The sequence below is a fragment of the Gambusia affinis genome, linkage group LG04 (assembly GCF_019740435.1).
Source record: "Gambusia affinis linkage group LG04, SWU_Gaff_1.0, whole genome shotgun sequence".
Lineage (NCBI taxonomy): Eukaryota > Metazoa > Chordata > Actinopteri > Cyprinodontiformes > Poeciliidae > Gambusia > Gambusia affinis.
This window is the reverse complement of record NC_057871.1, coordinates 31,775,974-31,803,515: the sequence shown is the minus strand read 5'-3', so window position 1 is coordinate 31,803,515 and position 27,542 is coordinate 31,775,974. Positions and strand designations below refer to the sequence as shown.

General features: G+C 39.0%; 1 protein-coding gene across 4 annotated transcripts in view; it reads left to right on the top strand.

Annotated features, from left to right (window-relative positions):
• Positions 1-27,542, top strand: part of ern2 (endoplasmic reticulum to nucleus signaling 2) — a 46,585-nt gene that overhangs the window by 8,989 nt on the left and 10,054 nt on the right. The window contains exons 1-24 of one of the 4 annotated variants that reach the window (XM_044114715.1): positions 5,416-5,441; positions 5,626-5,720; positions 6,921-7,038; positions 7,128-7,161; positions 8,617-8,689; positions 8,777-8,849; positions 9,593-9,715; positions 9,813-9,914; positions 10,293-10,352; positions 10,439-10,655; positions 14,304-14,382; positions 14,527-14,677; positions 14,855-14,997; positions 16,882-17,088; positions 18,432-18,585; positions 18,759-18,863; positions 18,994-19,084; positions 19,970-20,159; positions 20,234-20,330; positions 21,421-21,620; positions 23,941-24,088; positions 25,796-25,923; positions 26,024-26,147; positions 27,430-27,497. In XM_044114715.1, coding sequence (XP_043970650.1) covers positions 5,631-5,720; positions 6,921-7,038; positions 7,128-7,161; positions 8,617-8,689; positions 8,777-8,849; positions 9,593-9,715; positions 9,813-9,914; positions 10,293-10,352; positions 10,439-10,655; positions 14,304-14,382; positions 14,527-14,677; positions 14,855-14,997; positions 16,882-17,088; positions 18,432-18,585; positions 18,759-18,863; positions 18,994-19,084; positions 19,970-20,159; positions 20,234-20,330; positions 21,421-21,620; positions 23,941-24,088; positions 25,796-25,923; positions 26,024-26,147; positions 27,430-27,497 — 2,775 coding nt within the window. In that variant the 5' untranslated portion in view covers positions 5,416-5,441; positions 5,626-5,630. Of the gene's footprint in view, positions 1-5,415; positions 5,442-5,625; positions 5,721-6,920; positions 7,039-7,127; positions 7,162-8,616; positions 8,690-8,776; positions 8,850-9,592; positions 9,716-9,812; positions 9,915-10,292; positions 10,353-10,438; positions 10,656-14,303; positions 14,383-14,526; positions 14,678-14,854; positions 14,998-16,881; positions 17,089-18,431; positions 18,586-18,758; positions 18,864-18,993; positions 19,085-19,969; positions 20,160-20,233; positions 20,331-21,420; positions 21,621-23,940; positions 24,089-25,795; positions 25,924-25,997; positions 26,148-27,429; positions 27,498-27,542 lie in introns of those variants that run through there. The other 3 variants (XR_006370438.1, XM_044114714.1, XM_044114716.1) reach the window with 3 other exon arrangements.

The window sequence follows — 27,542 nt, the reverse complement described above, 5'->3', positions numbered from 1 at the left end:
CTGGTCGTGGAACACTGGACCAGCTCTACACCCTCAGCAGGGTCCTGGAGGGTTTATGGGAGTTCGCCCAACCAGTCTACATGTGTTTTGTGGACTTGGAGAAGGCGTTTGACCGTGTCCCTCGGGAGCCCTGTGGGGGGTTCTCCGGGAGTATGGGGTACCGGGTCCTTTGATACGGGCTGTCAGGTCCCTGTATGACTGGTGTCGGAGTCTGGTCCACATTGCCAGCAGTAAGTCGGGCTCATTTCCGGTGAGGGTTGGACTCCGCCAGGGTTGCCCTTTGGCACCGATTCTATTCATTACTTTTATGGACAGAATTTCTAGGCGCAGCCAAAGTGTTGAGGGGATCCGTTTTGGTGGCCTTAGGATTGCATCTCTGCTTTTTGAGGATGATGTGGTCCTTTTGGCTTCATCGGGATGTGATCTGCAGCTCTCACTGGAGCAGTTCGCAGCTGCTGTTTGCTAGAAATTAAAACATTAATTTTTAAGCTTACTAAGGTATACAAACAGCAAATAAACATAAACATGATGGAACAGCATATATTTCTTAAGTTTAACTAACTCAAGTTATATCTATCCAATTAAATTTACCAATTTATCCAATATATTGCTTATCAATATATTATGATCATCTTACGGAAGAGGATTAGGGCCACCAAAAAAAAAAAAAAAAAAAGAATTCTGACTTTAAAGTCAGAATTTTTTTTTTTCTTTTGGTGGCCCTAATCCTCTTCCTTATCATCTCACTCAGTTCATTAAGTTCATCCAACACAATTTATTATGTTTTTTTTAAACTCAATTCATTGTGTGTTTAAAATGACAAATTTAAGTCAGTCTTACTCTAATCATTTAGTTTATTTCAAATAAGGAAGGAAACTAATAATTGATCTCTTTATTTTTTACTGGGGCTTTTGGCGCAGGCAGCTTTGATTTGAGAGTAGTTAGTCAGGTAAGTGAGTAATAAAAGAGAGGGAAGACATGGAACTAAGGCCATCAGGCCAGAATCAAACTTACAAACAGTTGCACCAAGGACTATGGTCTCATTATGCCCTGTACCACCGCAGCAGATCTGTCCCTAGTGAAGCTTGAGTCATGACATTGCACGTCAGATACAAATGTGGCATTGAACTTAATTATTTCAAATATACTTTTGAGAGTGCTCTCTAAAGAGTGTATTCTAAAAATATACTTTTTGGAGAATGCTCTAAATAGCTGAAAATTTGTTTCTTCCCCACTCCTGAAAAGCACAGTCTACATAGTTACTGTTTTTATGTTGTTGCATCGACTGTCAATAAAAAGTATTTCAGGTTAACAAACTTACCTAACACAGATGCCGCATAAAGAATTTACATAAAATAATGGAAGTAGTAGTCCTTGGTAATTTGCTGTAAAATGTATGTTTATTTTTTTTATTTATTTTCCCCCACCAGGGGGTCATTTGTGGGCTCTAGTGTCCCTTATATGACAGTAGGCTGAAAGAAGAGGGGGGAAGACATATGGCAAATGTCAGCAGGGTCCGGGAATCGAACCCGCGACGGCCGCGTCATCTCCAGGTGTGGGTTGCGCTATCCCCTACGCCACCACAGCACGCCCGAAATGTGTATATGTTTGACAGAATTCATTACATGACTTAAATATGGTGCATGCATGATCATTCACAACTCAAAAGTCACTGCAAATATGTTTTTTTTCCCCTGTGTTTTCAATTCCATACTCTTGCCTTTTCCCCCTCTCCTTTCTTTTTTCAAATTTATGACTTAAAAATCCTAGTTCAAACAAATCTGATAAGTTTCTCAAATAGTCAACACAGTGGATATGTCATGGTTGGAGTTACACGCTTGACCCACATGCAGAAACACAAAGAATCAGATAAATCAAGTTTATTTTCTTTTCAAAGAAACCTGATGAATATTTGGTTGGGTAAATGTTTTCTTGGAGAAACTGGATCGGGATCGTCTTAGTACTGGAGGCAAGGAAGAGGAGAGGTAAGTGTAATGTAGACTGGAATAAAACTGATCCTGGAACGAGCTTACTGGGTGAGGTGAGGTTCATCCGCCGGGGGGGAGACTCAGGTTGGGTCTGGAGTCTTGAAAGCTAACGGGAGGGTGGAGGAGTCCGGTCCGGGATCCGAAGGTCGGAGGATCTTCATAGGTTGCGGATGGGGAAGTCATTGGAGGGGCGGACAGGGGAGTTAGAGCGTCACGAGGAGGGAAATCCACGGGCCAGAACAGGGTTCTCACAAGCCGAATACTCTGCGTCACGAAAGTGCACCTGGAAGCATGGAAAAAGGATTCTCGGACAAAACTCAGAGAAATCACTCTGGGGGCTCTGGGTACCATTACTGGTATAACACTCTGGCGCCGGAGAACCCGCCGCCCGCTCCTCTTATGCTGGCGATGATTGTGCCAATTACGCACAATTACACGGTCCAACAGACCGCAACCTCATGGCTCCTCCTGGTGGAAAAAACAGCTCCCCACAAGACTAGACCTCCAACACCCAACAGGATAACTGAAAGTTTTACTTTCTTAAGCCCATAATGTAGAGTTCAAAATATAAAACATGTCAGAGCTCTTTGTGTTAAGGAAATCTAGTAGGTGGAATTAACTAAATGGGGCTGCTATCATGTTTTGTAGTGTGGAGTGGTTCGCAGCCGAGTGCAAAGAGGATCAGTGCCTCCAAATCTGAGGCCATGGTCTTGAGCCAGAAAAGGGCAGAGTGCCTTCTCCGGTTTGGGGAGGATGTCCTGCCCCAAGTGGAGGAGTTTAAGTTTGTTGGAATCTTGTTCACGAATGAGGGAAAAATGGGGCAGAAGATCAACAGGCGACTTGACCAGCGCCAGCAGTGAAGCGGAAGCTGTACCAGTCTGTCATGGTGAAGAAAGAGCCAAGTCAAAAAGTGAAACTCAATTTACCTGTTGTTACAACCCCGTCCCAACACAGCGAAGGATAAATTTAGGCACTCTGTGTAACACAAAAACTAAAATTACTAAGCTGTTAATGTCAGTAGCTTCAGGGTATTCAAAGCCAAAATAACAAACAAAACACCCCATTTTAACTATAAAATAAAGTATCACTTTCTAGAAGTGTGTGTGCAGATAAAAGACATACAGGAAAGACACAGAATCCATAACAGTAGTGTCAGAATTTGGCATCAACAACATGAAACCATGGATCCATCCTGCCTTGTTCAGGCTGCTGGTGGTGCAATGGTGTGGGGGATATTTTCCTGGCACACTTTGGGCCCATTAGAACCAATTGAGCATCATGACAAAACCTCAGCTTACCTGAGTATTGTTGCTGACCATACTTTAAGCCACAAAGGGTGAATCATCTCAGACTGTTATTTTGATAATGAGTTCACTGTACTCGAACGGCTTCCACAGTCATCAGATCTCAGTTCAATAGAGCACCTTTGGGACCTTGTGGAACTGGAAATTCACATCATGAATGTGCAGCCGACAGATCTGCAGTAACTGAGTGATGCTATCATGTTAGTATGGACCAGACTCTTAGGAATATTTCCAGTACCTATTCCACAAAGGATTAAGGTAGTTCTGAAGGCAAAAGGGACTCCAACCAGCAGTGATGGCATAATTACTTTGAAAAAGTAACTTTAATCGGACTACTGATTACTCATTGAAAAAGTAACTTAGTTAGATTACTGACTACTTGATTTGGAAAGTAACTAAGTTACACTAAAAGTAACTTTTTAGTTACTTTCAGCAGCTGCTAACAACAACGCTCCGCCTCCTGTGAAAATAACATTGAGCTTTGTACTTGTACTTAATTGTCAGCTATTCTATAATGGTAACATCAACAATGTGTCTCCCCTGATAAGGCTGAACTGAAAAGGAGATTGTAGAAAAAACAGTACAAAAAAATAAAAAACGTGAGTAATTTGTGTGGTCCACTGTTGTCTGGAAAACTCTAAGAAGGATTTTAAAGCCCCCCCTCCCCCCAGCCTCCAGGTTCTGCGTTACGGCCCTGCGTTTGGTGTCACAGCGCAGCGCTCCTCCTGCAGCTCCACAGCTCAGATGGCTGCACAGATTTGTGACACTTACCATAATATTAATAATTATAAGTGCTAACTTGCCATTATAACTATTGCCAACTACGGACACGTTCATTCGTGGCTGTTTTCACGTTTATTGCACTGTTCACATTGGTCTCGATGTTTGCAGTTTTCTGGAGCGCAACGCGAAGCTGATGTCATTCAGACGTCATTAACTTGACATTAACAAAGACACAGCGGGACGGATCATCCGGGAAATGATGGACAGAGAGAGACTGACTAAAACTACCTTAATGACGGACAAATTCTGGGATTTATTATGAGTCTCTGCTTATTCCAAAGCCCAAATGAGCAACTTCACGTTCAAAAACGAGCCCAAAAAGGCGCAAACCGCCACTCATTAAATTTGCAAGCGACTTAAAAAAAAAAAAAAAAAAAAAAAAAGAAGCCCAAAGCCGCTTGTAATAATTGGACTTGGCGACAGAAACTCAAAATAGTTCCAGTTTTTCCACCAACAAAATGCGCATCTCCCTCCATTGTTTACATTTCTGTCGCATAGAGACGTTGGTCACTCGACAAGACGCGTAGAGGAAATACGATTAAATTACAAAAGAAGATAGCAACGCAGAAACGCAAAAATGATTTTGATAAGTAACTGTAGTCTGACTACTGGATTTGAAATAGCAACACGTTAGATTACTCGTTACTGAAAAAAGTGATCCGACGTCAGTAACGCGTTACAAATTAACGCGTTACTGACATCACTGCCAACCAGGTACTATCAAGGTGTACCTAGTAAAGAGGCCGTGAGTGTACTCCTGCTTTTACAAAAAAGTTAAAAATTAAGTAAAATTAAAATGAAAAAACAGTCTGTCATATTTCAACTGGAAAATGTAGTTTAGGCTTTGTCATTGTACTCAAATCTTGTATTCCATTAGGGTTTTATAGAACACTGAGTATTTCATACCCTGAGTATTACCTAAACCTCAGGGTATGAAAAACAAGTGATTGGAAGAATAGAAAAATACACTGTGATGAAAATAAAATAAAAACTTATGACAGGTAGATGAAGAAGAAAATGTATACCTTCTGAAATTAAATTTAAAAAAAGTTTCATTAAAAGACCACACAACCCTTCAAACTGCAGAAACCCTTCCTGTCACTGGTGTGTGTGTGTGGATATATTAGATGTGCAGAAAAGAGAACAATTAATCCCTCCACCTTTTTCTATTGCACAAAAAGGCTTTCTTGTTGCGTTTACGTTTGTCCTGTTGTCTGTTTCCACGTGTTCCAGTTCTTTCCATAGCCCCGCCCATCATATTCTCAACGCCGTTTCTGATTGGTCGAGCCACCCATCAATTAGTTTCAGGAGACCGGCTCCTCCTACCTCTCCTTTCCTCCTGACGGTTTGCTCCTGACTCTACAAGGTCCGTCCCAACACGGAAATGTGGAAAAGTGCCGCTTTTATGAATGTAAAGCGACACTTTAATTGTCACCACCAGATGTTAGACGTTCGCTACGCGGCAGACGGACACTGGAAATGAATATAGAGTTCGACCTCTGTCGCTAGTTTAGCAGCTTTAATTGAGTCCTCTTGTTTATTTGTGTCAGCCACCATGAAGTCGAGGGCTTTAGGGGCCAGGGGGGATCTGGAACTCATTCTGCTGTCTCTTCTCCTGCTGTCCTGGGAGAACAAACTTCTTCAGGTAAACTTTACAGCTTTAAACTGTATGTTTCTGTTGCTCTCAGTACGGTTCGTGTTCTGTCATTTAGAGGAGACTGGCGCAACTGGATTCTGCGGCTATTTCAGGGTCCAGTAAGGCTCCAGTTAGTAGCTGGTTGGCCAGGGGGGGGGGAAAACTCTATTAAGACGGTAATAAAGAGTGTGTACGTCCGTTTTTAGGGCTGTTTGCGCTCATGAGTGTCCTAATGCACGGTTTGGTTCTGAGTTTGCCGGGTTCTGTTCACCTGGACACTGGCGCAGTTAAAAGGCTGCCCTCACTGGGTCAACATGGGAGCGGTATACACACGCACCGTCGCACACACACGGATACAGCGCTTGTCACCTGACAGGACATCATTTGTCCTCTTGTCGCATCTCAACAAAGTTTAATATAATTTACATAAAATCTAATGTTATTGTTGACATAAATCTAGCCTAAACCAAGCCCTTTCTTAAATATTTACAGTTTTTTTGTTACTGTATTTAGTGATTTGTTTTTTTATTTTATTGCTATTCAATAAAATATTAGAAAAATACACATAGACATACAAAACAGCCTTGATATGCTGTATTACTTGAGGCATATGCAAAAGAAACTAATTTTGGGTGGTTATATACTATTTTATCAAATAATGATATAGAAAAAAATCCAGACAAATTGCTTCTTGGTGACAGTATATCTAAAGTAAGTTTTATTAAATTTTACAATAGAAAAAATTCTGCTAGTTCCTTTAAATGGGAGTTGATCTTTGGTTTTTCAGACTTTCTGAATGCCTTTCAGTGTTTTTTTTTGGCCACGTCTAAGCTCTTTTTCTTTCATTCTTGTGCCTGCCAAAACATTGCAATTTTATGTTTATATTTAAATATTCAGAGAGATGGATAAGAAGACCTTAAGTGATGAAGGGGCTTTCCCATACTGTAAAAATAGTATGGCAAATGAAATTTGTCCTCGGTAAAATTGCATCATGAGACACACGTAAGACAACTCTCACCACTGTGTGTTTTGTTAGTGGTGGGTGTAAGGAGAATCAGCATATGCTGCTAAATAAGGAACACAATGCAGTTATTACAGCCCTTCTTATTCACACTCACCCATCAAGTACTCAAAGTTTGGTGAACTCTTTGGATATGACATCCTTCCCTGACAACTGATAAAGCTTTTCTTTCCTTCTCAATCCTTCAGGTTGGAGGAGTCAAATCAGTCACACTCCCAGAGTCCCTCTTGTTTGTCTCCACTCTGGACGGCAGTCTGCATGCTATCTCCAAGCAGACAGGACACATCAAGTGGACTTTAAGAGAAGGTTTACATACATGTATTAGTGGAATTCATTCTGTCTCTCATTGTTAATGTGGGATTTTTTTATAAAAATATTTTTTAAATATGTTTCAGATCCTGTTGTTCAAGTGCCTAACTACTTTGAGGAGTAAGTAACACTTTTGGACATACACATTTAGCTGGATTCTTTTCTACTGGAGATTTATGTGCATTAATATACAGTTTGCTGAGCCGACTCCCTTCTGTTTGCATTTTATGTTTACTTGTTAGAATTCAGGTTTGAATGTAGTTGCATGGTGATCACATATGTATCTAAGGTTCTACTTATTTTTGCCATTAACATGTCTTGGATTATCCTGTCCCAAGTAGATACACTTGGATGTAACGTAGTCCCAGTATAAATCCAACAAAATCCACTTCAACCAATTGCCTTCATCATTTACTAGTTGCCTTCATGACAAGTAAATATAATAATTTATTCTCAGGACACATATAGCTGTTCTTCAAAGGCCTCTGATACTTGTTAGAGAACATTATAGAACAAATGGTGTGATAAAGGCCAGAGAACACAGCAGATGGGTCAAGGAGAAAACAATATCCTTAGCGTTGAACATCTCAACAAGCTCCTTTTGATCCATCATCTGAAAATGTAAACAACATGGCAAAACTGCAACTTGGAGTAGAAGAGCGTTAACCAGGGAAACAGCCAGGAGTGCTGTGGTATCACTGGGGGTGTTGCTGAGATCCACCCCCAGATCCATCAAGGTGGAAGAATCTGTAAAACTGTCACACAACTGGTCTTGAGAAGCCCATACCCCAGGAAATGATGTATGATATGGAAGAAGAGGCTAAAATGAACCAGCTTTTCTTTCATCGAAAACACCAGTGGATGGCAACATTTAACATTCTACGGCCCTGCAGTTAAACAGAGTGTAGGCCAGCAGCACCATGCTTTTCTTCAGCAAGACAGAGGGAACTCGTCACCCCTGCAGGTCACTCCTGGAACAAAACTTGTTGGGGGATTAAGAAATCTTGCGGCTGGGCAAATATTTACCTCCTTGCAGGACAAACATCCAGCTAGAGCTGCAATGAAATGGTTTCATGTTAAAGTATTTTCATGTATTAGAATGGGCTGATCGAAGTTCAGAATTAAAGCCAATGGAGAGTCTGGGACCAGGCTTGAAAATGAACTTGAGCTTGAGATGTTTTTCAAAGAACATTGGCAACAATTTCCATCTGTGGAAGGGCAAAGTCAGTTGAGCCATACATTAAAGGCACGACTTTGTTGATTTATCACATTATCAACGGATGTGATAATGTGATAAATATAAAGGTTAGTGGTTGTGACAAAATGGGAAAACTTTAAAAAGGTTTGAATGCTTTTGCATTGCACTGTTTGATTTTGTGCCATTGACAAGCTTTGCCAAACTATTCCTTACATTATGTTTGACTGATCTTCTGTTTAAGTGCCATATTTGTATGGAACTTTTTGGTGCTTTGTAATTGACTATCATTCACTGTAATAATTAACAAAGCAATAATGTTAGAAATTATAAAGATTTTTGACAGGTTTAACTGTTTTGTTTCTGTTTCTAAAATGTAGGCCTGGTTTTCTCCCAGATCCTAATGATGGCAGTTTGTACATCCTTGGTGGAAAACATAAGGAGGGCTTGATGGTAAAATTGTTTATATTGTGTCACATTTTCTTTTGTTAGTTTTTTTTTTTTTGACAACACAAGCAGGATGGTTTTCTGTTTCCACAGAAACTGCCTTTTACCATCCCAGAGCTGGTTCAATCTGCCCCCTGCAGAAGCTCTGATGGCATGCTCTACACAGGTCTGATCTTAAACTTGTCCTATCAATTTCTTATCTTTCTTTGATTGTAAATTGTCCTAAAATAAGACAAATACTTTGCAAAAGTTTATGGTCATTGCTCATATCATTTTATATTTCTCCCATGGAGACTGATCATGTTTGATCATGTTAGGTGATCTTGATGACCACAGTTCTTTAAACTTTCTTAAGTTTTTAATAGTTTTGTCTGGACTTTGGCTGCTTTTTTGCTCACTTTCTGCTTGGGCAACAAGTAACGATTATGTTATTAATCGATTATTCTATTGACTATTGTTTAATCGGATAAAATATTGGCATATTTTACAGATTTTTCATTCAACCTCTTTAGCCTATTTTCTGGAATTTTAGAATATATATACCTTTTTAAAAATAATAGAATAGAATAGAAGTACTTTATTCATCCCAGCAGGGAAATTACTTTGCAGTTGCAACATAAAGACAGGACACAGTAACAAGTAGTTGTAGATAAAATAAAATAAAATATAAAATGCTATAAATTGTAAAATTATAAAGTGCTGTAAAATATAAAAATAAGAAAATAAACATATTATTGTGTAAATGTAATAACAGCATTCCTTTATTAAATTTGGACCAGGTAGAGCTAAAATTGCCTCTTGATGAGTGAGTGACACAGAGAGAGGGTGTGTGTGCTACATTGAGAGAAAAGACATAGCTCACTTGTTTGCTGTTTGTATATAACCTTCCTTTTGTGTGTGTGTACACAGGGAAAAAACATGACGTGTGGTTCGTAGTGGATCCTGAAACGGGTGAAAAGCAAACAAGTTTAACCACCTCCTCCTCTGAGTCCATCTGTCCCAACACTCCATTGCTCTACATTGGACGCACTGGTCTGTCACACACACACACACTGCACCTCAGAAGTCCGGCTCAAGTGAGCCTGACTCAATTAGTCTGGAGTTAATGAGTGTTTCCCTTTGTTTCCAGAGTACATGGTTACCATGTTTGATACTAAGATACAAGAGCTTCGATGGAATGCTACGTACAACGATTACTCTGCTCATCCTTATGATGAGAAGCAAAACTACAGTACGTCTCTGCGCACAGATTCACAAAGTTAAACAAGTAGTTTGTTCAACAACGACCTCAAAGACTTAAGCAGTGTCTTAATAAACATTTATCTGCAAAAAGTATTTATATCTGTTGAACTTTTTTAAGCTTTATCAAATTACAACCATGAAATTCAGTGTATTTTTTATGTTTTAGACCATCACAAAGGATATATTTAAACAATAAGTTTCTTGGTGCTGTTGTATAAAGACCCGGTCTTTATACAAATTCCTGACTTTGTTGACTTCACAAGATATTTGCTTGCAGTTGTTTTTTTTTAAGGCATCATAATTAAGAGGGCAGTACACAATGTTATACTGCCAGTACTAGAACTAACTTTAACTAATCTTCCTCCAGAAATGGCTCACCTGGTGTCTAGTGGTGATGGTCTGGTGGTGACTGTTGACCGGGAATCAGGTAGGAGGATCTGTGTGGATTATACATTTCCTGACTCTTATCTCAGCCGTCTAGCAGGGATTTGAAGTGTTTATCTTGCTTTTGAGGTGATGTACTGTGGACTCAAAACTATGGTTCACCTGTTGTGGGGGTATACCTCTATTATGAAGAGTCACTGAGACATGCCCCTCACCTCTCGCTTGCCATGGAGACGCTGCGCTTTCTCACCTTCTCCTCTGCTAGAGACCAGGCAGAAGCTCACTCTACGTTAAAATGGAGCTACCAGTTTGTGACGGAGCAAGCCAGAGCACAAACCCAACTAATGTAAGAACATTTCCACTATTCCCATTAAAATGAAAATTGTGTTTTGTAGGAGCAAGTCTCCATGTAGATATGTGCAAATAGTTGGATCTGCAGGAAAACTTTGTTGTAGGGCTGAACATTAATGGCATAAAACTCAACTTCATGTTTGTTATGAAATCTATAAAGAAAGACCTCAAAGCTATCACTCTATACTAAAATATGCCAGGTAAAAGTTCTTTGTGGAAATCATAAACAAAAACATTAACAAAGCTCAAGCTTTATTTGCAACAGCTGGCAGGCTCACAAACCCTCCTGTGATTGTACCACCTGAACTCCAATCAAACACAGCCTGCAATAAATTTTCTAACTTCTATGAAGAGAACATTTTTAAAAATTAGTGGATTAATCTGCACATAAATCTAAATCTAGTACCAATGCTATGTACAAACATAACAAAACATAAATAATGACTCAATCTCAACTACTTAACTATAAAAATTTAGGATAAATTATAAATAAATAAAACTCCTCTTGAATATGTCTTGATAAAATGCCCACAACTTAAGAAAGTTCTGTCTGTCATTCCATCTGATCTGCTTCAAACAGTAAACTCATCCTTCTCTCAGGTTTCCCCCAGGGTTTAAAAATAGCAGTTATCAAGCCACTGATAAAAAAGAACAATCTCAGGGCGTGCTGTGGTGGCGCAGGGGGTTAGCAAGCCCCACGCTTGGGCCTTAATCCTCGACACGGACGTCGCAGGTTTGACTCCCGGTCTTGACGACCCGTGCCGCATGTCTTCTCCCCTCTCCTCGCCCTCTTTCCTGCCTGCCTATTGTTGCAAAAATACGAGCCACTAGCGCTGCAAAAACTCTTCTGAGAAAAAAAAGGAAAAAAAAAAAAAAGAACAATCTGGATAAATCACTACTGCAAAATTACCGGCTAATCTTCAACCTTCCATTCATTAGCAAGATTCTTGGAAAAAATTGTTTTAATAGTTAAAAAGTTTCTTAACAATTACCAGTTACTTTGGCGTCTTTCAGTCTGGTTTCTGTGCTCACCACAGCATTGAGACTGGCCTATTCAAAGTGGTCAATGACATCAGGGTTTCCCACAGTGTATTATAAGCCTGGCAGCCACCATGATTTAGTGTTGCTTGTTTTTGTTTTTAGAAAAATAATAATAATAACTTTTTCTTTTAAAGCTGATTGCAAGTGTCTCTGTTGTTCTGAGCATTTCACTGGTGGAGCAGATTTATTCTTAAAAAACTTATAGTTTATTTGTAGGTTTATAGTTCATGCATTTAAAGCCGGGAGCTGGACCAATCACACAACTGGCACATCGGTGCATTGCCTCGACCGCTCCCTCTTCTTTATATCTAAGTTTACCTCGCCGTGCGCCTCCTTTCACTCAAACTGGACACAGGCTGACCTGTAAGGACATTTACTTCAACCCCCTGTGAGGAATTATGTTTCTTTGGAGAACTGTACGTCAAGGTAAGAGCTTAAACCCACTGCATTTGCTCTGGTTGCGCAGCTCTTTGTAAACCACAGGAATAACGTATAGTGGCGCTTTCAGACGTGCGCATTGAGGGAGCGGTAAGAATGATTTATCTTTGTGAACAAAGAATTATGTGTGGAATTTACATCTCAACACACTGTCCAGCGCCTGGCTCTGTTTGCCCTGTAAACTTTATGATCCCGGTTGGCCAGTGCGTTAGTGGTTTACGAACTATCGCTAACCTCATCATGCAGGTTAATCCCGGTGAGGAGCTTTCGTGCTCGCTTAGTGGTCATGCATCACACTAGTTTTATATTATTTTATTATTTTTAGTATTATTTTTCCGGTTACACAATGCTTCAAACCATACCAAATGCTTTTTCCACTTAGTCAGCCAGAATTAAGGTGCGCAGCCGTGCAGAGATTTGTGCACAGCCATGCCGGAGCAGAGTTGAGTTTTAAAACTCAACAGACACAAAATGGAAGAGCTAAAGCCACATTAGCAGCATTAAATTAAATTTTCCGTTAGTTGCACATCTCTGTGTGGAGTGAAGTGGGTTTAACTTATCCACAGTCAAAGGCTGCATGAGGCCTTTAACAGAATTTGACTTGCTGCTAAAAGCATCAGCACCTCTAACAGCTTCTGTGTTAGATTTAGTGAAATCTGGGAGATGGGGAGTAGTTCAATTGGTTAACCTAAAAAGCAATAAGTTATAATTGCAGTTAACTAATTTGTATTTTTGAACAAACAGAGCTCAAACCCAAAGATTAAACTCAGAGTATCAGATTGTAGCTGTGGTAACAAAACAATCTAACTATGAATATTGATCTTTGAACTTTTACAAAGTAAACTTGCCAGCTTTTTAAAATCTAACGTTTAAATGTTAAATGATTTAGAATTTGAATTTTTGTATGATGAAACCATGAAATCAAATTCAGCAGCATTGATATTTTCAATAATGTTCTCAAATGTTACATTGATGTATTTGTGATCTGTGTAGAAATATTGTCATTTATGGCCCCTACCTAAAGCCCTGAGCACCTTACGGAGCCGCTGACTTAATTTGGATTAAACAGAATTGAAAATAATTGATATTCATTTTAATTGTATTTTTTGATTCGATGTGTTTAAGACTAGTTGTGGGTTTACACTGATTACACTGACCTGAACCATTAGACCAACATAAAGACCGGAAGATAGAGCCCATCAACCCAGTTCTAAAGTCCTTCACTGGCTCCCTGTAGCTCAGAGAACAGACTTTGAAAAACTGTTGTTAGTTTATAAATGACTGAACAGCTCAGCACCACAATACATTAAAGCTCTGCTGTTGTTGGATCCATCTTCCAGACCTCTCAGGTCTTCTTCTTCTGGTTCTGCTCTGCAGCCCCAGAACCAGCACCAAACATAGAGAAGCAGCGATCAGCTTCTATGCACCACAAATTTGGAACAGACTTTCAGAAAACTGCCAAACAGCCAAAACACAGAGTGCCTTTAAATCAAAACTAAAAACCCACCTGCTTAGAGTTGCTCTTGCAACATTAGCAATGAAACATTAATAAACATCCTGATATGTAACGAAGGCACCTGACAATTGTTGATTGTATGTTTTATAGCTTTGTATTTTTGTGTTGAGTTGTTGCTGAAAACAGCTATAGAGTAAACTTGATTGATTGATTGATTAAAGGCTAAGCTATTTTATGCTGATGTCCTTTTATCATTAATCATTAACAGGGACTATTATAAGCTCCTTTATGAATATGAAGTCGCATCCTGTTGTCAAAAGGGTTGTGTTATTTTATAACATTAACCTGCTTTAAATCTTTGCAGAATTACAGCATATTCCCAGGCTGTTTGCTGTTTTCCTTGTTTTTCAAGATACTAGTTGCTCTGAACAATGATTGAGTGCAAATGTGCCAATCTTCTGGTTTTAATTTGTAAGCCATTATGAAAACCATGGATCTTAAATCACTACATGTCACAATTATATGAACTCCCAAAGAAATATAATTAGGCTTGTGGTCATAGGGTTTTACAGGCATTTTGTGTCTGGTCTGATTTTCAACCTACTGTTTGAGGAAAAGTAAAAAAGGCGCAGAAATACCTGATGCAGTTTAGGCACTCCGCTGGAATTGAATTGAGGACAAGTGAAAATGTTTTTCTCTTTTCCCCAGACCCACTCTCTATGTTGGAAAACTTGACTCCCACCTTTATGCTTCAGCTTCACTCGTCCATCGTGGAGTATCATTAGTGGTGAGTGCAGGATTTTCTGCTAACAAAAGTCCCTGCTAACACTATATTACAATTAAACAGCAGATCAGATCAGGTACGAGACGGTGAGCAACTGATAAGGCTAGAGATAGGGTAATTGTTTTATGCTTTCTGTTACCATGGCAGCCTCGGGGACTGACGCTGGCTCGGATCGAGGGTCCAATGACTGCGGAGGTGACGGTCAATCAGAGAGGGGAATGCGAGATCACTCCTTCCACTAATGTCCAATATCCACCAGGGAGCACAAACAGCCAGAAGAACCACTGGCTGGTGATAGGTAAAGGCAGCTTATCAATCTTTACATTAGGCTTACTATGTTGATGAAAGTGAATTATTTTGTATTTAAAACCTTTTTAATGCCTGGAGAACTACAGTTTAAGCCTGAATCTTTAGATTAAAAATAGCAGATCACTCAAGACTTTTGCACACTACAGTATGATCTTTAACACTACAGGCCACCACGAGGTCCCTCCATTAGCCCACACCACCATGCTGAGGGACTTTCCTGCCAAACTGCAGCATTCTGGTGAGCCAGTTATCCCACCTCAAACCTCTGGCTCTCCCTTCTCCTCTGCTTCCTTCTACCACCAGCGCTATGTAAGTCCACACACAGTACAGCTACACCTATTGAGACCACCTATTTACACACACTAAATAAAAATACACAAACACATTTTTTCCTCACTGTCGGAAGTTAAAACAGACCAAACTTTTTTTGTTTTAATATTTTTTCCCCCGGCTCTACTTCAGCAGCCCGGCTCAGCTCTTCTTCAGAGTGAACGTGTTTCCACCGGCGGGCTCAGCTCTGTACCAGGGTCATGCCTCCTGGCGGTGGGGGTATTGTTTGCCTCAATTCTTCTCCATGGAGCTCTGCCATCTCAGGGCTGGTAGCTGCTTCTTCCTGAAGTAGATCCAGCTCATCTAACATGTTTTATTATTGCTATTCTGACAGTTCTTCTCATTGTTCACCATTGTGAATGCTATGTTCCTCTTCTTCTGTTCCATAGGAAAAATAATCAGATGTTATAACTTATAGTAGATAAATGACACAGAGTTACTAATGTGAAAGTAACATACACAGAAGGAATTATTTAAAACAGACATTTTACTTTAAACACTTTTTTTTTACCATCCAGACGTATACAATTATAAAAAACTGGAATAGTTGTGTAAATTATAGGCAAAACATAATTATTTGCAAGTTTTCGATCTATGCAGACATACAGCCATAGATAAAATACCACTTGTTTTCTTCCGGTTTTTTGTTAATTTTTTGTCCTGTTCATAACCATTTAATTAGAGAACTGATATCTAGCCGTTATACAATAATAGAATATCATCTTAACATGTTTTATTATCTCACAACAGGGGAAACTGGTGCAACAGCACAATGAGAAACAATTGAAGCATGCAGATTCATGCAAAGTTGAAATATTGAAAAACAAATGAATGCTACAGTATTGACAGTTATAAACAGCGCACTCCGATCCCAAGAAATGTGCAACTGTGTATCTTCAGAAAATGCTCATGTTGTGTTTGAGCAATAAAAATACAGCAGACTTTGTGTTTCAAATGTCTTCCATGACTGTATGTATACAACCTTAAATACACACTGCCTGGCCAAAATAAAAGTAGCCACCTGGATTTAACTAAGCAAATAGGTACAAGCCTCCTATTGGATAAGTACTGCATAGGCGATTATCTTTCAGCTGGCAACAAGTTATTTAACCCCAGCTGATGCAATGAGTAACTCCTCATTTCTTAAATAACCATGGCAAAAGACACATCCTGTGGTCGTGGAAAAGACGTTAATCTGTTTAAGAAGGGTCAAATCATTGGCATGCATCAAGCAGAGAAAACATCTAAAGAGATTGCAGAAACTACTGGAATTGGGTTAAGAACTGTCCAACGCATCATTAAAAACTGGAAGGATGGTGGGGAACCATCGTCTTCCAGGAAGAAATGTGGTCGGAAAAAAATCCTGAATGATCGTGATTGGCGATTACTTAAACGTTTGGTCAAATCAAATCGAAGAAAAACAACAGCAGAACTCAGGAGTATGTTTAATTGTGAACACAAAAGCATTTCCACACGCACAATTCGAAGGGAATTTGCAGGAAAACTTAGTGAGAACATCTTTTAGAGATTAAAAGATTTAACCCAAGTCAGACAGTTTGACTGACTTGGTCAATACCTTTGGTTACTGACCAAAAGTATGCAAACTTTTGAATTTGAGAAAAGCTACAAAGAAATTTCTAAAAAAAAAAACAGTAATAATTTTGGTAATTCTAACTAAGCTAAAACAAGAAAGGTTTGGTCAGATTTAACTTCAGACAGTGAGGAAAAAAATATTTTGGTGTCTTTTATTCGGTGTATGTAAAAATCTGGTTTTATCTGCATATGTACTTTGGAGAAGTCCTAGTACTTTAAAAAAAGATTCAAATCTATCCTCATCATATATCTGTTGTCTTTGTGTTTTAGTTTCAAGCTGTCTCTGACAGCCACAGTGACCATAATACCAAGAAGGAAAGGGTCAGTGAGGAGACCACTGGGCAGACCCAGAGACCTGCCACTGTGTTGCCCATCTACCTGACCCAGGACCGTCTGACACTGGTAGTTCTGACCATTCTGGTTGGAGGATGGCTCTCCTTTGTGATCACATTTCCTCTTGTGAGTTCATCTGTGAAGGTCTGCATTTGTTCACAAGTCTTGAAAGATGCATGTTTGTTGGTTATATGCTACTCTGGTGAAAAATGAATGCCAAAGAGAACAGATTGCTGTGTTTTTCTATATTTGACGAAATATTCTGCTTGCTTTTGTTTATCTAGGGTTTTTAATCTAACCCAACCTGACTGACTGAGTCCTGCTTTAAGAGGATCATTTAATTCCACTCAGAAGTTTTAGTACACTCGTTATCTATTCAGCAATTGTATTTGGGCTTTCATCAATCAATCAAGTTTATTTTTATAGCACTTTTCAGCAATAAGGCAGTTCAGAGTGCTTTACATCAGTAATAATAAAATAAAATACAAAGTTATAGAACACACAGTCAACAATTGTAAAGTGCTATTGTTACACATCAGAACGTTGATTAATGTTTAATTTATAATGATTCAAAAACAACTGGTTGGGTTTTAGTCTAGATTTAAAGGCACTCAGTGTTTTGCCTGTTTTTGCTTTTATTTAGCATCTTGGTTACTAAGATTCATTGCAGGTATGAACATGAACGTCTGTGCATATTCTGCAAGAACAGACATGGTTTTTTCTCTATTTTTTTTTTTTTACCCCAAAAGACAAGAACAGTGTTTTCTTTGGTCAGGAGATTTGATATTTCACAAGAAACTCAGATGTAGAACTGCTGGACAGGAGTCATTGAAACACTGAAAAGTACAATCAAATCCATTTTTTTCTTATAATTCTGGGGGAGAGATTTTTATTTTTACTCTTACTTAATATGTAGATATTTAAACACAAGAAAAGACCCTCCAACTAGCTCAATATATTATTTCCAAGGAGAGCCTGAATGCATGGCATATAAAACATAAAAGCCAGTCCAACACTGCATCCATGGCGTGCTTTGGAATAGCAAGTGCATTTTCTTCTCCTCTAGTGCTGAAGGTTTTGATCACATCTTTTGCCAAGTTCCTCATACCCACAATGGATGAGCATAAACAGGATTACAACATGCAATCTTCTCAACACCAGCAAAGCTTCTTTCCATTGTTCATTGTAAACACCTAATCCTATGGCACTAAATGGTGAGCCGAAAAACAAACAAACCTCAAACGAGGTACAGCCCAGCATGTGTCTCCAAGCCCTCTGGTTTATGTGCGTCATTACCTGGTTTCCTGTACATTTCATCAGCGATTAGCCATGAAACTTAACACAAACAGTGTTAAGTTTCAACTCTTTGAACATTTCAGAATCATTCTCTGCAGCTATAATATATAAATTGCTGTACAGAGGTACATATTGGTGTCTGGGTTTGAATTCTGCTCTGATGGGAATGGTTTCCATGGCTGTTCCTACAGCGTAAAGCCCAGCAGCTGAAAGCTCAAAGGCAGCTGGAGGAGGTCTTACAGTCTCGCCTTCAGGAAATGCAGACCAGCATGCAGACAAATCTTCAACCAGTCACTTTGGTTTCTGCAGACAGGAGTATGTCCACTGAACCAACCATCACAAATGGTAAGGCACTTTCAAAGTTTTCTGTGCTAGTCTTTACTAGTGAGGTTTTGTTTCTTTTATTTTAAAAATAAGAACCAGCTCAGTTCTGTAACAAAATGAGTGAACAGTATTTTGGAGCAATTTTTGTTTTCCTAAATTAACCTTATTTTGATATTTTTGATCTTTTCTGTTAGATTTTCCGACTGCATCAAATGATAATTCGTCTAATATTCAGCATCACAGCAGAAGAACATCAGAGTCAGATAAAAATGACTCTGTTGATCAAAAACCTTCAACTGGTAAGGCATGAAACAGTCTTATTGTTTTCTTCATTATAACATACATAAATAAAACCTGTTTTAAGAGGACTGAATGCTTTAATGAGTGATAAATTATTGTTATTCATTTTTTCTTCTGGACCTCTTTCAGCAAAAATTGATAATGAAGTGCTGGTAGGAAAAATCTCCTTTACACCAACTGATGTACTCGGACATGGAACTGCTGGGACCTTTGTCTTCAGGTAAAATACATCAAGAATCCTTTCTGGTTATTGAACAAATCATTGAACTTTAAGTGCTTACTATTACTAGAGAATATAGGACGACTTGTAAATATATTCATATCTCTTGATCTTCTCACATTTGTCAGATTAGAGCTATAATCTTCAATATATTTAAGTGGGATTTTATGTGATAGACCAGCACAAAGTAGAGCCTTGTGAAATCTGAAAAGTATAGCATGCATTTGTATTCAACCCCTTTTTACTGTGACACCCTGAAACAAAGTCCACTGCAACCAACTGCCTTGTGCAGTTACATAATTAATAAATATGATAATTTAGTCTCGGTACACACTTACCCTAACCCTATCCCTAACCCTACCCTAACACACTTATTTGAAGGTCATAAAGGTTTGTTAGAAAACATTACAAACATTAGAGAACATTACGCTCAAAGAGCGTCGTGAAGACGTTCTTTGAGAGTCTTCACGAGGCTTTTTGAGAGCTTCGTGAAGACCAGTTAACAAATCAGACAAGTCAGGGAGGAAATGGGTGGAAAAGAGGACATAAAGTGTCACTGACGCATTGAGGACTGACCCATCCATACCTGGGTCTCCCAGCAGAAAAATCACCAGAAACAGAATGATTAGAATGGGTAGAGCTGGTTCAAAGAAAAATCCCATTGAGGATCTGTGGCAAAGCTTGGAATATACGGTAATATTCAGTCTTTGAAGTTTGTAATGTGATTCAATGTTGAGTCACATTACAAATGGGGAATGAATACTTTTCCAAGACACTATATAACGTTAGGATCAAATAACATAAAATGATAAATCTGAATCTTTATTCATATTATGTGTTAATTTACTCCACATTGTTTCAGATAAATATTGTCTTGAACTTTAGGGGCAGGTTCGACGGACGTCACATTGCTGTGAAGAGAATCCTGCCTGAGTGTTTTGAGGTAGCCGAACGAGAAGTGGAGCTTCTCCGAGAATCAGACACACACCCCAACGTTATCCGATACTTCTGCACAGAGAGAGACCGCCTCTTCACCTACATTGCCATCGAGCTATGTGCTGTGACTCTGCAGCAGGTCAGCACTGCCCAACAGAATGCTTCATGCATCTCTATACCAAGAGTTCATGTATCTGACTGTGTTCTCTGCAGTATGTGGAGGATTCCTCTTGCTTTCCTGAGCTGGATAATATAACTCTTCTGGAACAAACCATGTGTGGCCTTTCTCATCTGCATTCGCTCAATATAGGTCTGAAATGGATTCATTTTGTGCTCATATTAGCATTTCATCAAAGTGTAATAAATCTAATCCACATCTTATAGCTGCAGTATATAACTTTTGTAAATATTTATTGAAACTGTCACCATGTCGTGATTGTATGGTATTAGACTGAACATGGGAGAAAAAAATATATATAGCTCCTCTGCCTTCTCCCAGTACTAACTAGAAACAATCAGAGCAAGGAGACAGATCTTAGCACTGCCAATCACAATCTCATGTGGCACTGCTCCTGCCCCGCTTCTCCCCCACTAGCTCTCTGCAGCTTCTTCCTCACAGCAGGCTAGTTAGCATAGCCACTGATGACCATTTCCTTGTAGCAATAAGTTGTTTCTCCAGCATTAACACATTGAGCAATGTAAGGACACTTTGTGGGGGCCTGGAAATTCAACCACACACAGGAGTAATCAAATGAAAAAGCAAGTTTAATTTTAGTTTCAAATTCTGGTTGCTCCTCATGCTGAGGTATTTAAACACAGCTCTGAGAAGAGAGGGGAGAAAACTGGTGATACACAGTTAAAGGTGGGGTAGAGCTTGGGTGCAGAAATCCAAAACAGAAGGGATCTGTGTAGGGCTTGGCAAGGGGTAAATCCGTTTGCAGAAAAGGGTCATAGAGACACTGAAGACTTGGAAGGAAACGCTGGATCTCTACTGGCTTGGGGCTGTTGATAATCTGGCAAGGAGGCAGAGGCTGAGAGGTGTTTGAGTAGGGCGGGACCCAGGTGGAACAGGTAAGCATTCAGGCGTGACAGCTGAGCTGAACACAGTGACTAAACACAGCATGGACATGACATAAACCATGAATCATGTCAGAGCAGTACATTCACAAGATTGATTAACAGTGCTAAGATGACAATAGTAGGTCAGGCAGGAGGTCAGTCTATTCACAGATGATTTATCTCATATACTGTCACAACATGGTAACAGCTTTTACAAAAAACTTTTTTTTTTTTTTTTTTTTTTTTTTTTTATAAAAGTTACCTTACTGCAGCATTAAGAAGTATTTTGATGTTGTTGTTGTTGCTGCAAATTAAAGTTCCTCCGTCTTTTCCTTATAAAGTCCATCGTGACCTCAAGCCCAGAAACATTCTCCTCTCTGGGCCAAATGCTCTGGGTCACGTCCGAGCACTGATCTCAGACTTTGGACTGTGTAAGAAGATCCCAGATGGTCGAAGCAGCTTTTCACTGCGCTCTGGAATACCAGGAACTGAAGGCTGGATAGCTCCGGAAGTGCTGCGAGAGACGCCTGGAAACAAGCCTGTAGGAAAAACTGAACCTGAACTCGCTAAACTTATATCCCCTGTTCTTGTTGTTTTGGTTTTTTTTTTTAAGAACTTTAATTTTAATAATTTTTACAGAGCAATTACACAGCCATACATCAGCAATAGTTAACAGGAGAGTTGACAGTGTGGAAGTTTTTCCACTGCTTAAACATCTCAGCATAACATTTCACAATTTCAGCATCACCATACAGTCCTAAAATATAGATGCACTTTGGATGGCATAGCAGAACACAATGCACTGTGAAAAAAACTGCACAAAAAACTCAGCAAAGCAGCGAGGTTGTGAAAGGTGAACCGTGCTATAGCAAGGGTTCACTGTATTATTTTTTCCATTTGATACAATTCCCTTACTTTTTGAATAAATGTGGTGTAGAACGACCGTTCTAATTGCATCCACTTGATTGTAATGCATTTCAGGACTACTGTTAAGAATATTTAAAAATATGCTTTGGCCCATTCTTGCAAACCAGCTGGTATAATACATAGTAATGCACCTGTTGCATCCTCCTGTATGATATAGTTTATATGTAGCCTTGTACACCTCATCCCAAAGTTTTGTAGTTAGGGTCATGACTACAAATGTGTGGATGATTTGGGACCACTGAGCCACAGTTTCTCCAAAACAAGCTTGGTACTTTAGGATCTATCTTAGCAACTACATCTGGGTGCTGAAATATCTATGAATAATTTACCATTTATATTCTCACCACTGATTTGAGTTTGTAACTTGATGTGCCTCAGTCCAAACTCCTTCCCATGTTTCATCAGAAATGATTTTGGCTGACTCTGCCTCCTATCTTTGTTTTGTCCAAGTGGATTTGTTAAGCTTCATTGACAGAAACACCCTATATACCTTTATCAGTTTCTTACCCGCTTCCCCTTTTTGGAAATTAATTAAGAAGTTCTCTATTGGTGTGGGGTTTTGTACTCTTTCCTACTTCCTGTATGTAGACAAAAAAAATAACGCAACTGTAAATATCTAAAGAAATCACATCAGATGAAAATGCCCTCTCAACTCCTCAAATGACATAAGGTTGTTCCTGTCGAATAGCTTGGCACCACACACCAAAATGTAAGTCCCTGTTCAGCCCATTTTGAAAATGTTTTGTCTAAGAAATTGGGAGTGAACCTCTTGACAACTTAAAAGCAACTGGTACTTTGTTCCAAATGTTAATAGTGGTTCTGATCTACAATGGCAGTTTCTTTATTGGAATATCTAAAAATGGCAATACCTTTAACGGTGCAGAGCAATAGCTCAATGCTCGCCATCTTGTTTGAGAATCCTGTTGGAGCCACAAAATTAAAGGTTTTAATGTGCTGCCCAAAAATAGTATTTTAAGAGGAAAATTGAGATCCCCTTCGGTCTTGCTTCTCTGTATTGTTTTATATTTTACGTGAGGGCGCTTGCTCTGCCATATGAATTTTGATATTTTATTCAAATTAGTGAATGTAAATTTTGGTATTCCAATCAGTAACATCTGGAACAAATACAGTAAAATCTGGGTAACACATTCATGGGAATGGTTTCAATGTGACCGAGGAAGGACAAAGCCAACACTGACCATCACCATAGGTCCTTCTTAATTATATACAGCGTTTTACTGTAGTTGGCGTGATACAAATCATTTAATAAAAGAGGAATACTGATGCCTAGGCATTTGACGCTCTTTTTAGGCCACATAAACCTAAACTTGTTGTTTAACCCCTGGTGGAATATTGCTATTGACATCTATTGCCTCTGTCTTATCAATATTTATTTTATAGCCAGAAAAATATGCATAAACAGAAATCATTCCTTTCAAGTGTGGTATTGATGTTGTACGATCAGACAAATACAGAAGAACATTATCTGCGTAAAGAGATATTTTATGTTCCTCTGTGCCAATCAACCCCCCTTTAATTTCATTATTGTTCCTAATGAGTTGGGCCAATGGCTATCTAGATTCGAAATTATGCAATTAAAATCTCCCACCATAATTAGTAGGCCAGAGCTGTACTCTGCAATCATATTTAAAACTCACTTACTAAACTCTGGTGCATCTTCATTTGGAGCATATACATTTATAAAAGATACTGCTGTTCCATCAATTATCCCATTTACCAATATAAATCTACCCTTCCTGTGTTTATGTACTAACATTTCAGTGAAGTTAATTTGCCCCTTTTCCTACCAGAACAATGTGATGAATAGTAAACTTTATCAGCCCAAAACTTATTTAGTTTTGTATCTTTCCCATCTGATAGGTGTACTTTATTTGTTTTTTGAGATTCACTTGTTCCTCCGACCATTTTTCCAGACATCAGCGGTGGATGTGTTTTCAGCAGGCTGTGTGTTCTACTACGTAGTCAGCAGAGGGCAGCATCCTTTTGGCGAGGCACTGAGACGACAGGTCAACATCCTTTCAGGAGAGTACTCACTCTCACACTTCATGGATGACATTCATGGTAAGGGCAGCTTTTCACTTGTATCCTTAAGTTATTTAAAATGAGATAAATACAACCTCACGTTCAATCATTGTTGTTTTCATTTTCTATGTGGTTTATATATAATATAAACCATATAAATATTTATATTTAATATGTGGTTTATATTTCTGTTGCATAACTAATGCTGGACAGTTTCTTACTTGATTTATTTTTTTTTATTTAGTAATAGAAAAACATGCTGGTTGACTTAAAAACTGTAAGATTCATAGTCATGGCTACAAAACAAGCCCATATTATCATCCCTTCACCACTGTGCTTGGCAGCTGCTTTCTCCAAATATGGCCCACTCTAATATAATCACCTTCCTAGAATAATGGTGTAGACGTTTTCTGCCAAAAGACGATTTAAGCAATTAAAGACTTGGCTGTTGTTTTAGGGAGGTAACAATATAACAGATCATCTCCCCTTTTGTTTGGCCAGTCCAGGGAAAAAATGTGTAAGCAGAATAAATTCAAAAAGTAGAAACACAGTGAAAAAATCTGACAGTACTTAGAAACTCTATTTTTTATAAAAGTGATGAGCAAAAATTCTCCACTCTGTGAATTGGTAGACGCTCCCTCTCTGACAAGTATGAAGGACTTCGTGGGTCAGAAAAGAAACACGTTTTATTTTTGCTTTGTTGAGTTGGACCAAGCAGAGTTTGGTCCAACAGTTGCAGTACCATGTCTTCATAGACCTGGAATATTACCCATAACTGTCCATGTATTTTTTGGGATTTGCTGACCAAATGTTTTTAATTGTCCTCAAACCAAAAGGGTCAGATGCTTCCCAGCTGTTACTCCTCTGCTGTGGAATCAGCTGCCTCTGTATATTAGGCAGACTGCATCTCTACTACTTCAATGCACCAGTTGTATCGAGTACAGTTGTACCATGTTAAATATGCTGAGTTTGCACTTTTAGCAGGATATATTCCAGGAGTTACTCTTTCTTGTGACTGTTAGTTTCACTGTGAGTTTAAACTTCGACTGAATTCAGGTCTTATTGCAGAGAAACTGCATGATTTAGTGTTTTTAATTACTAAGTACTTCCTAATTGTTTCAACTTTTTCTGATGATTCATAAACTGTAATCTTTAAAATGTAGAATATGGCCTCTAATAATTGTATTAAATATTCTTCATTCATGAAAAATTTGTGCTTGGATTAATTTTAAATTGTGGGAAATACTGATTTTTACATTCCACAGCAATAATAACCTACTCTAAGATTGTTGTTAATATCTTTTTCATCTCATTTAATAGCAAGAACCTGTGATTTGACTGGTCCTCACAGAGGGGAATGATCAGCTAGTCAGGACTCTTGGATTTAAAACAACTCAACCTCCTTATTCCTGTGGCAGATCCCAGGATACGTTTCCTGTTTAACACACAGTTTTCACACTTTGGCTTACTGTTTGTAAAACAAGTTGTACTTAAATTAGCACAGTTAGGTAATGCTCAAGCAACTTGTATCATGTTCTCATACTGAAAATCCTGAGTTGACTTTATTTTTAACATGCATCTACTCTAAAAGCTAGAAGCTCAGGCGATTTCTTGGGCACAATTTCTTCCTGCAAAATAATGATCAATGGTGACTTTAAAATCAGTCAGTCCCTCAGTTCTAGTGAACTAATATTTAACCAAAGATTTTACAAACCTGGATATCACTGTTGTGTCTCGCTCTGTTAGATGATGTCATAGCAAAGGACTTGATTGAGCAAATGATCAGCGTTGACCCAGAGTCCCGGCCCTCCACAGCCTGTGTGCTCAAGCATCCATTCTTCTGGAGCCCTGAGAAGCAGCTGCTCTTTTTCCAGGTAATTTACAACTTTTCCATCAATCACAAAGCAGCTTTGTTATCAATAGAGATGTCTGCTTCCTTTACGCTCAGGTTTGTCCTGTGTTTGCTGTTGAAAGGACGTCAGCGACCGCATAGAGAAGGAGCCAGCAGAGAGTCCGATTGTGGTCAGACTGGAGACTGCAGGCAGAGCAGTGGTCCGAACCAACTGGAGGATGCACATCTCTGTCCCTCTGCAGACAGGTGCAGTACCACACAAAAGTCTTCATACACCTGGAATATTACCCTTAAACATCCATGTGTTTTTTGGGATTAACTGATGCTTCCCAGTTGTTACTCCTCAACTGTGGAATCAGCTACCCCTGTATATTAGGCAGACTGCATCGCTGCTACTTCAATGCACCAGTTGTATTTAGTACAGTTGTACCACTAGAGAATGCACTCATTAAACTTAATTGTATTTTATTGATATTGATTGATATTAATTGTTCTCCATGCTTTCAGGATTCCTTTATTGTCCTCCTGTGTTCACATATAAGATCTTTTTAGTCAACTCTGCATCTCAAGAAGCACATATGTTACAAATAAACAAACTATAAAACACCAAGGTTAATGTACTACACTAGTATGTGCAGGTGTGTAGCATAAATATGTACAGAAAGTCATGGTGTGTGTGGCTGATGGGGGAGTCCTGCTGTGTTTTAGTATTAATACTAAACACTGCTGGGGAAGAAGCAGTCTTCCTGTCTGGTGCTGTGTGTTTTTATGTCCCAGTACCACTGTCTAGGAGGAGGCAGTAGAAAGGGTGGGATGGTTGGAAGTCTGGTGGGGGTGGGATCCACAACGATACATCTAGCCTACTTATACTGAAACCCCTTGTGGGAGTGGAGTTCCCACAATCCCCTGTGCAGTTTTCAAAACCCAGGCCGGGTTCTTTCTGAAAACCATTTACAATTTTATGCTACTTTGTATTTGTCACTTAAAATCTATTGAAGTTTGTGGTTATAATCTAACAAAATTGGGGAAAAACTTTTTAAAGTAGCAGTATTATGTAAAATTGATTTGTTTTTAGCTTTATGTAATGTTATAATGTTATTTCCTCATCAAAAACATACCTGGAGTGTTGCCTTGATTCTTTTAGGCATGTTTAAGAAATCCTTTAATCTCCATGGCAGCCATTCAGCAGTGCAACAGGCCTGGGTGGATGAAGCGCTACCTTCAGGGTGCAGCTGCTCTTCAGAAAAAGCAAGAGTTTTTAAAGAGGCAGAGGTCCAATTTCAAGCTATTAAATTACAAAATCTAATTTCTGTAAAGTCATATTTGATATATGTAGCATTTTTACAACAACTAAAGGTAACATAGTTACTTGATGGTGCTATAAAATGGCTCTATATGCCTGAGAAACACAGAACACCACTCCTTTAAGGGTTGTGAATATTCATGAAAGCGCTGTGTGCTAAAATGAAAGCTGCTCCCTTTAGTAGAAAAAAAGAGTTATGAGTTGTTGCTCTAATTTTTGCTCCAGATTTGAGGCGGTTCAGGACGTACAAAGGAAACTCGGTGAGAGATCTACTCCGAGCCATGAGGAACAAGGTCTGCCCGGTCCCCACATACTTACAGAGGACAGTTACACATCCA